This window comes from Triticum aestivum, chromosome 2A (genome assembly GCF_018294505.1).
Source record: "Triticum aestivum cultivar Chinese Spring chromosome 2A, IWGSC CS RefSeq v2.1, whole genome shotgun sequence".
NCBI classification, from domain to species: Eukaryota; Viridiplantae; Streptophyta; class Magnoliopsida; order Poales; family Poaceae; genus Triticum; species Triticum aestivum.
In genome coordinates, this window is record NC_057797.1 from 550,589,185 (window position 1) to 550,598,790 (window position 9,606).

Consider the following 9,606-nt stretch of genomic DNA (forward strand, 5'->3'; position numbering starts at 1 on the left):
GTGTCCTTCTTCGTTCCTATGTCTGTCCCTTCGGGGAAATGTCACGCTTTGAGTACCGGAGTCCTGTTAGCCCGCTACAGCCCGGTTTACCGGAGTCCTGCTAGCCCAGTGCTACAGCCCGGACCCACTTGCTGATGACCGACACGTTCGAAGCTGGGTCATGGATGCATGTCCCTGTAAGTCTGTGCCACTTTGGGTTTACGACTAGTCATGTCAGCCCGGGCTCCTTATCATATGGATGCTAGCGACACTATCATATACGTGAGCCAAAAGGCGCAAACGGTCCCGGAAAAAGGTAAGGCGACACCCGTGGGGATACCGTGCGTGAGGCCGCAAAGTGATATGAGGTGTTACCGGCTAGATCGATGTGATATCGAGTCGGGGTCCTGACATTATATTCATATTGATTCACTATGTAAAATTTAACATAAGAAAATAAAAATATAGGTCATAAGAGAAGAAAATTTGCAGTTTATGTGTATTTTAGACTATTGTTTTTTAGGTTTATAATTTTACATAATATAAAATATTTTTTACGCCGATTATATATTTTCTTACGATCCTTTTTGCATCGAAAATAAGACAAAACTTACGGAACGTAAAATTATGATGCATTGATGATAAAATAGAAGAAGGTGAAGAATAACTATTCCTCACCCAAGGTGACGAATAGCGCGATTGTTATTATTCTGGTACTCACGCGGCCATCCCATCACAGGCAAATGCACACGTACACGGTACACACCGAGACAACAGGCAACGACGACCGTATTCCTGGATGGATGGACGGACGGATGGAGGACCGGCCTTGGCGGCCAGCGACCAGGCAGCTAAAAGCTACTTTCTTCGTCCCATAATATAAAAACCTTTTTAACACTACGTAATGTCAAAAACGTTTTTATATTATAAGACGAAGGGAATAGTAGTTCTTGAGGAGGTAGTCGTCGAGGTTGTGGAAGGTCTTTGCTGCGGTCTCCTTGGTGACGTCCGGCTCGGCACCTCGTTGCTGGCCTTGTCGAACTCCATGGTCCAGTTCACCACCGTGCCGGCGCCATCGGCGCCCTTGTCGGTCACCTGCACCGTCACCCTGAAGTTCTTGTAGAAGCTCACCAGCTCGCCGTCCACCACGCTGTACGACACCACCTTCTCGTCGTCCGCCACCTCCACCTACTCCTTGGCGAACGTCACCATCGGAACCCCTGAACGCACGCTGATGTCAGACCAAAGGTATCACACTGAGACAGATCTTTGAACCAACATCTTCAATAAGTAACGACGCGGGGGCGACGACGCCCCTGAATAAGCCGGAAAGTTAGATCATGGGTTTCACCCTGAGAAAATACACCCGCCAGCCCAAAGGTATAGGCAGTTAGGCACCCACCAGAACAGAATTGCACACAAAGCTGAGGCTATGTTGAGATAGTGATGGAGCATGATTAACCTCCCGCAAAGCCCGACCACACACATCCAGCAAATCTGTCCGTCCATACGACCGAGGCAGGCACAGCTCTGCCGCTCAGCTCAGCTCAGCTCATAATGGACTGCACTGCAGTCATGCCCCAGAGGTAATAGCACCCCAGGTACCCTAACTTGCACAGGATGTGATGATCTAGTCCCAAACTTGCAAAACTTGATCAAGTCATACCTAAACTTGCATCTCATGTGATGTTTTAGTCCCAGGCCAATCACAGTGCGCCAATTGGCTGGGCCGGTCAGCGCGCGCAGTTTTGCACAAAAGCCCCTGCCGTTTGCCTGATTCAACCCGCGCCGCCTGCTCCCCTCGGCCGCCCGCAGCTCCTCGCTCCGCAGGCTCGCGCCGCCGCCGCCGCCCCTCCCGGCGTCGTCGCGCGCCTCATGGGCCTCGAGTCCCGGCCCGCCGCCCCCGGCGCGGCCGCGGCCGCGCCGCCCAGGCCGCAGAAGCAGACGAAGGTGGAGGCGTCGGCGGGGGGAGGAGACAATGAGCCGGCGCCGGTGGTCGTGATGCTGCCGCCGAGCCGGCGCCCGCCCGCGCCCGGCTCGCCCACGCACGCGCCGTGGAGCCACCACAGTGCCGACCTGCCGGCGAGGAGCCCCAGGCGGAGCCGCCTCGTGCACGCCACCGCGTCGAGGCTGCTGGAGCCGGGCGCGCGCGCGAGCTCGAGGGCCGGCGCCAGGCTGCAGGCCATCGCGTACGCCTGCTCCTCGCCGCAGCACCGCGGCCACCCCGGCGCCCCGCAGCAGAGCTGGGGCACGCCAGGCTGCAGACCAGACGAACTATTCCGACTTATCGGCTCCTCTCAATAATGCTGAGACTATATACAATTCCAATGATCAATCACCTGAGTTTCACAAGAGCTATCAGGTCAGTTTTGACGTTGCCCTACTGCTTCATTTTGTCAACCTTTTCTATCTCTTACTTATGTTTACTTCAGCAATATTGATCAGTCAATCATGAAATTACCTCTTTGATAGTATGTCCATACGATGAAATTGTAGTGCTTATACTTATCACTTTGTCTAATGGTAGAGACTGCTAAGGAAGCACTTACATGAATCCATGCCTGGTACATTTTGTTTTACTGTATCATCTCCCCTTGCTTCCCTTCGGTAATTTCATTTCTGTGCAATGGTTTTTACTCGTTTGGATCTCTCTTTTTGATCAGCATGCACCGAGGGAGGCAGTACCGCCAATGTTCACCAGCTACGCCTTCTTCTTCTTTAGACGGAACGGAACACAACCATCTTACGGAATGCTGTTACGAAAAAACTGTACTGTAAAAAACCCATTCTAGTTTCGTAACATGGATGGATCTGCCGTCTGCGCTATGTTACGGCAGTGAAGCTTCCGTCCTGCAGCTACCACAAAGACAAGTTTGTGACATGAAATTCTAGTTACAAACTTCCATCTTGAGTGACACCATCTTACGATTTGGATCTCAACCATCCACTGTTGCTACAAACACAAGGGATTCAGCGAAACACAACATCTGTTCACTACTACTTCGGTTACTCTGAATCTTTGACGAATAACTGCAAGCAAAAGACTATGAGCTGACGGTTTACTGCACGGAGGGAAAGCGGAGCAGAAATGGTCTTTGCAACTCATCAAACAGGCCTCGCAAGGGTTATTACAAATAAACTCCTTTCAACGGACTGCAAAAAATTTCAGTGTGGATTCATTCAGCTAGAGCATCATTTTGTATTCAACGATTTCTTCACACCCCGAAGGGCACCCCACATGACAGTTGATACAATGAAGAGGAGCACCCCGGTGCCAATGGCGTACTTCAGACCGAGGTTCATGAGCAAGTTTACCAGCAACCCCGCGAGAACCACTCCCACGAAGTTGGCGGACAAGCCTGACCAGAACGGCATGCCCAGGACGGACGCGATGATGGCGCCGGTCCATGCTCCTGTGCCTGGGAACGGGACGGCGACGAACAGCGTCAGCCCGAGCCACTGGAACTCCTCGACGGGTGCAGCCTTCCGTCGCGCGAGGCGGCCGAGGGGAGCAGGCGGCGCGGGTTGAATCAGTCAAATGGCAGGGGGTTTTGTGCAAAACTGTGCGCGCTGACAGGTCCAGCCACTTGGCAGCCAATTGGCGCGCTGTGATTGGTCTGGGACTAAAACATCACATGAGATGCAAGTTGGGGTATGGCTTGGTCAACTTTTGCAAGTTTGGGACTAGATCATCACATCCTGTGCAAGTTAGGGTACCTGGGGTGCTATTACCTCCAAACTCATAGCAGCCGCACATAATTACTTGGCCGGACGACTCAGGCCGCCGCGTCATCCACCTGCTGCCTGCGCCGCTTACTGGACTTCTTGATCTTCAGCAGCTCGTCGCAGACAATCCACGGGAAGCTCCAGAAGTGCTTCTTTCCCGGCCGTCGGTGTTCCGGGTGATAAGTCACGCAGTACCACGCCGACGCCCACCTCGACGCCTCTGCCTTCGGGCGGCTCCTGAACCAACCCTGCACCTCCTTGTGCAGGCCCTCCACCGAGTCGATGATGCGGTCCTTCATCTCGAAGTACCTCTTGTTGTCCTTCTTCAGGTACAGGAGCCTATTCTGGATGTTGCCCGTCAGGATCTCGTCCTCATGCTCCGCACCATAGTAGCTCATCAGGGTGCTCAGCTTCTCCGCATACAGGTCATAGCACTCCTCCGCGGATACCAGGAATTCCTCAAAGCCAGGGACCTCTAGGTCAGGATCGAACGCTGGGCTCGATTGAGCCGAAGACGAGGGGGCAGGAGCGCTCTGCATACGGCTCGCAGCCGCTCGGTAGAGCTTGCCGAGAGCTCCGTTGGAGATGTATGTTGGTTTGTCCCACCGTTCCATGTTTCGGGGTACTCCTTTGGTCTCAGTGACCGGGGCATTTAGGCTGGAGCTCCTGACTTGGCGAAGTCGACTGCCATTGAATGCAAAGCAGCTAGCTGGAGGCACTCAGGGCTCCGGGCTTTCATTGGACGATGATCCGCGTGGACCAAGTGAGCAGTTGAGATTGCACCGAGCGAGTCATTTATCATGTAATCCACAAAGTACTTCTGAATTTCCTGCAGTTCATCAGGTGTTCATGTAAGATTACAGGTATAAACATGTCAGGCAAGGAAAATACATGTGCTTGTTGAAAAGACAACTTTGAACTGCTTATTGGAGCTAACTGGTAAATAGTTGTGAACCTATCAAGGTTAGATATATACATTGAAGAACATTTTGAAGCCAAGACCACTTTAAAACTCAATCATGCACAGCTGTTTTCATTAGAGGATGGCAAAAATGTCTTTCTTTCTGAAACAAGTATCCACATTTCTAAAGAACGTTATTAACTGTGCATGGCGAAACAAAAATTAAAAAAAAAACTGTACATGGCGAGCATATATTTGGTTCAAAGCATTCAAAATTTAGAGTTGGCTGCTATTCCATCCTGGCTGAGTTCGACGCTCGTAGCCAGTTCTCTCTTCTGGCTGTTGTGCACTTACCATGTAGGCATGTACCCAGTTCTGACAAAGAAATGTTTTAGAAAGATGTGAGGCGCCTCAAGATAATAAATCTCTAAAGTTACTAAGCTCCCAGGAAACATAACGCCCTCAGCGATCTGGCTTTTTTATCATTTATGGTCCCACTGGCGAGCTGGTGTTGACACAATCTAAACTGCCTTTGACTACGTGCCCTGGATTGCTGCTTTGGGGGGCACGCGCGCGGGCGGGCGGGGGGTACACGCCTCTTTTTTCGCCTCTCCATGGACAGCGTGGGGAGGAGAAAAGGCAGTGGGCAGCTTTGTGGCTCCGCTGGATTGATTGCGTGTGGGGGCTTTCAGGGGCGGTGCTGCTCCAACCGACAACCACATTGACAACCACAGGAACCGTTTGGTAGTGTGGTTACCTCATTCGCATCGACATCAGGTGTTCATCCCTGAAGGTGAAGTTCCTATCCTTTATCTGATGGTTTGCTATAGCTCTTAATGGAGTTACATATAGGTTCCAAACAATCCATCGAGGGTTGTTGGCACGTCTTCATGTAGGCTGATGGGCCTTTGGTCGTTCGATTTATTGGGGGTGATCAGTGGAAGATGGACACTAGTTCGGGCTCACATGGTCCGGCGAAATCGGCCTGAGGCACTTAGTACGCAGGGATGGAGAAAACAGAAAGGCATCAAAGGAGTGGTCGGCCAGACTTAGTGTTGGAATTTTCAGGTCACTTGCCTTATTTCTCCACTCTTAACTAAACTAGTAAATGAACTGTAAACTTAATTAAACTTGACATGAGTGCAGGTGTTCCATTTTGAGTACATTCACACCCTCAGGTTCTTGATGTGTTCAGTTACGCAATTTCAAAATAGGCTAATATTATCACAAAATTTTCAGCAGTGACCACTTAGAATGCTTGTCAGGCTACAAAGAATTGGAAGATAGGATGCACTTTTCACCAAATTTGGAAAGTGTACGGCTCAGTCTGGCGTTATTGCTTATTGATAACGTCCTGGATTTGTCATGTGGTCATGTTGTGGTTTAACAGAACTAGATGACCAGTTGCGCCAATGGCGCAAAGACCAAGAGTAAGCCATGTATTGAAAGAGTGTACATTAATATTATTCGGACACATATTGAAACATATGAGAAAAAATTCCACTTACTATAAGTACAAGCGATGCAATACCCATATAATGTTCAAAGACATATCAGTATTAACAGAACTGTTAATTAGTCCAGACACAAATTCACACCCGAGAAGCACATTGCACAGGGTTGAAACTTTTAAGCCTTACATTCCCAAGCAATCTTAAAGAGGGCCAACAGAATTGAAATCACTGATGCAAACTATCAGCAGTTAGTAATATTTATACACACAGCTTCTTTATTGTAGTCATATGATAATGAAATCAGTACTTAAATCAGCACCAAGGATAGCCGATCAGACAAAAAAAATTCTGCATCCCACTGAACAACACTATTATGCAGGACTTATTTTAAAAGGCCCAGTTCTAATTTCTATAAGAGCTTGAAGCTTTGGAGCCAAGGCTACGAACCTTCAAATCCGACCAAATATCTTACCATGCAAACACGGTAAAATGGGAAAGAAAGACCAACACTATTATGCAGGACTTATTTTAAAAGGCCCAGTTCTAATTTCTATAAGAGCTTGAAGCTTTGGAGCCAAGGCTACGAACCTTCAAATCCGACCAAATATCTTACCATGCAAACACGGTAAAATGGGAAAGAAAGACTCTAAATGTGACGCACCAAAAACGGAAGAAAATGTTGAACGACCTGGGCGTGAGGAGTTGTGCCGGTGACTTGGTGACGCCGAGCAGCGCATGGATGTGGGCCAGCCTGATGATGGTGGTGGCGGCGCCCTCTTTTTTTTTAGTTTCCTATGATCCAAAGTAGTCGCTGGAACAAAGTAGATCTTTAAACACCTGTGTAAGTAGATTCAAAACAATAAGAAGTCATTTAATTGATGGAATGTAGCATTATGAAAAATATACAACAAAGTGATTTTGCGTATGCTGAGTCATCTATTTTGGAATGGAGGGAGTATGTTTGACACATTCTACCACAAAGTGCCTGTCCAAAGGCTTCGGCACTGTGGCTCATGTAGAAAACTGAAAATGGCTCAACTGTAGTAGCATGCATGTCTAACATCTTTTTTCCTTTCATAAAGCAACGAAAGTTCAGAACATACCATCTTAAACCGGTGAGCGACTTGGTTTACATTATCTCCTAGGTGACCTGAGCTACAAATTTATTGTTTCCATAAATTAGGTAAATAATGTTTGTACAATGAATTTTAAATGTAAAAGCAGCCTAGTAGAAATTAAGGCATAATATCATGACGTGTGAAAAAGCTCAATAAACTACATCAACACAAGCAAAATGACAGACAAAATACATGATAATATTTTTTCGCCCATGGATATGTACTTCCAAATAGCTTTATATTAACATCATATGCACGTGCTGAAGGAAAATTTTAATTAGATCAACCAAGGCAAAAATATATTGTGTAAGATCTCATCTCTTGTAAAAAGAAACTGGCGCAAATAGAAAGCAGAAATCTAAGACCATTTAGGAAAAGAGTTAACCAGTTAATCGGTAAAAGACAACAATGTAAGATGCCATCAGTTATAAAAAAACTGATCAAGGAGCACATAAATCACTTCCCGCAGGGCGCCCTCCCCTGCCTCCATCCTGAGCACCTCCATCCCGTGAGCACTCAAGCCCTGGATCCATAGTCTCGAGCTCGCCCGAGCTCCGCCATCTCTGCCTCGAGCTCTGAAATCACCGCTACTAATCAGACTCTTACTTGGATACTTAACAAAAAAGAATCAGAAAGGAAATTTATTTACCGAAACAACATAATGAAATATGATATATATCGTTCTTTAGAATGAGAAGCTACAAAATAGAAGAGGCATAAGTTTATATGGAAGTATTCATATATCCTAGGCCGGGTTTTTACAGAGCAATCACGGACATGCCTTTATACGTCTATACAAAATGATCTGCGCAAGAAGGCTGCACATATGGAAGTATTCATATATCCTAGGCCGGGTTTTTACAGAGCAATCACGGGCATGCTGTTATACATCTATACAAAATGATCTGCGCGAGAAGGCTGCTGTAAAAGTAGCAAGGATTAAAGTAAAAAATGCATCACAACAATTCATTACTAAACAACGGAATGAAATACGATAGCTATCAATCCTGGTAACAGGAAGCTACGAAATATAAGACGACCACATTTATATTATTATTTTGCGGGTAGAGGATAACATTTATATGGAAACATTCAAATATCCTAGGTCTGTATTTTGACCATGTAATCACGGATATGTCGTTATACCCCCACCTTCTCCTTTTACTCCGCATACAAGTTTGGTCAAACTGAAAAATGGAAATGCATTATGTTTGAACACTGAAACCCCTCCTTGCAAAAGAATCAATTAGAGCACCGGTCCTCATTCAATCTGATCTGACTGTGAGCTATTTTTGTTCTCTATAATTTAGCTTGGGGTTTCCACTTGTGTAGAACTGTAACAAATAAAGCAGGGCATGTAGCATGGGTGCAGCTCCTGTGCTGGGCACTATTGACATGCTTTGCACACGTATAACAGGCATGGGCAAAGGTGAGAGGGTCATGGTGTACTGCACGGCCTGGATGTGCACTGTGTGTATGCGTGAGGCTGTAAAGGAGAACAACAATGTGTAGCTTCTCGCTTCAGTCATAAACAGAAAAATACAAAAACAAACTCAACACAAAGCTAGTGCTGGGGGAAAACCATCGAGTACCTTGTATACATCCTTTCTCTGGTTGATTCTTGCTATCGATTCCTCTACGACGAGCCAAGATCTGAGTCTCATGTGTGTCCACAGGGGGAAAACAGAGGCGAGCGAGACTCCAGGCCTGTCAATCTCCTTCATTATCAGCTAATTTGAATGGTTGTTGCCAGTAAGTGAAATGGGAATTGTACATCAAGATTCACGTAGCAGAAACGAATTACCAGAGGGAGATGGGTAGTCTGCAAATGGTACAAAGGATCTCTTTTGAGCTGATCTGCTCCAAACGACTGGTTCAAACTGAACAAGGAAATAAGCAAATGGACAAGTCATTAGAAACAACCTTGCGCAAAATAATTTGAAACATCATTATGCAGTTTACTGTCATTAGAAACAACCTTGCATAATAGTATAATTTAGTTCCAAAGTATGTCCAGAGATACAGGGGTACAGATCTAGTACATTTTAGTTTCAGAGTATGGTCCAGAATCATACTAAATCTACAAAACCAGTATCCTTATCTGAAAGCACCCACACAGTTCATTTGATAGATGCATTCAGCGGTAAAAGAAAAAAAGGATGTTAGCAAATTAGAGCTGCACACACACCTCCAAGGCTCCAATAGTGTTTTGGCCTGTGTAGGAAACACGAACCCCCAAACACCTCGAGCTCCTTGCCCAGTGGGGGTGGAGGCAATGGTGGCGCTTCTCATGACGCAGAGGAGCCAACGACGCGGTCGAGCGGTGCCGGCGCCGCCCCGGACTATATCAAGATTGGGCGAGACGAGGCGGCAACCAGGCGAGCAAGCACCATCATAGCGCCGTGGTTGGGGAGCAGCAGCGGTGTGC

The 9,606-nt window shown here is 47.1% G+C and overlaps 2 protein-coding genes and 2 pseudogenes across 3 annotated transcripts in view; 1 reads left to right on the plus strand and 3 right to left on the minus strand.

The window, feature by feature from the left end:
* Positions 1-625: 625 nt before the first annotated feature.
* Positions 626-1,194, minus strand: LOC123189379 (MLP-like protein 423; annotated as a pseudogene).
* A 435-nt stretch (positions 1,195-1,629) lies between these two features.
* On the plus strand, positions 1,630-2,825 carry LOC123189378 (uncharacterized). 2 transcript variants are annotated; one of them, XM_044601775.1, is made up of 2 exons: positions 1,630-2,341; positions 2,507-2,825. In XM_044601775.1, the coding sequence occupies exon 1, from the start codon at positions 1,855-1,857 to the stop codon at positions 2,281-2,283; it is 429 nt and encodes a 142-aa protein (XP_044457710.1). In that variant the 5' UTR covers positions 1,630-1,854; the 3' UTR covers positions 2,284-2,341; positions 2,507-2,825. The 2 variants fall into 2 exon arrangements, with proteins under 2 accessions (XP_044457710.1, XP_044457709.1); XM_044601774.1 differs by having other exon boundaries at positions 1,641-2,341; positions 2,643-2,825.
* Positions 2,826-3,130: 305 nt separating this feature from the next.
* LOC123189376 (probable RNA-dependent RNA polymerase 2) overlaps positions 3,131-9,606 on the minus strand; it is a 62,772-nt pseudogene continuing 56,296 nt past the window's right edge.
* Positions 6,217-9,606, minus strand: part of LOC123189377 (uncharacterized) — a gene marked incomplete in the record, with an annotated part of 7,319 nt that continues 3,929 nt past the window's right edge. The window contains 5 exon segments of the mRNA XM_044601773.1: positions 6,217-6,897; positions 7,643-7,753; positions 8,771-8,896; positions 8,983-9,058; positions 9,367-9,606. Coding sequence (XP_044457708.1) covers positions 6,853-6,897; positions 7,643-7,753; positions 8,771-8,896; positions 8,983-9,058; positions 9,367-9,606 — 598 coding nt within the window.

Bases quoted from the DNA above. Each gene is read 5' to 3' on its own strand.
- LOC123189378 (XM_044601775.1), top strand. From the start codon at position 1,855: ATGGGCCTCGAGTCCCGGCCCGCCGCCCCCGGCGCGGCCGCGGCCGCG.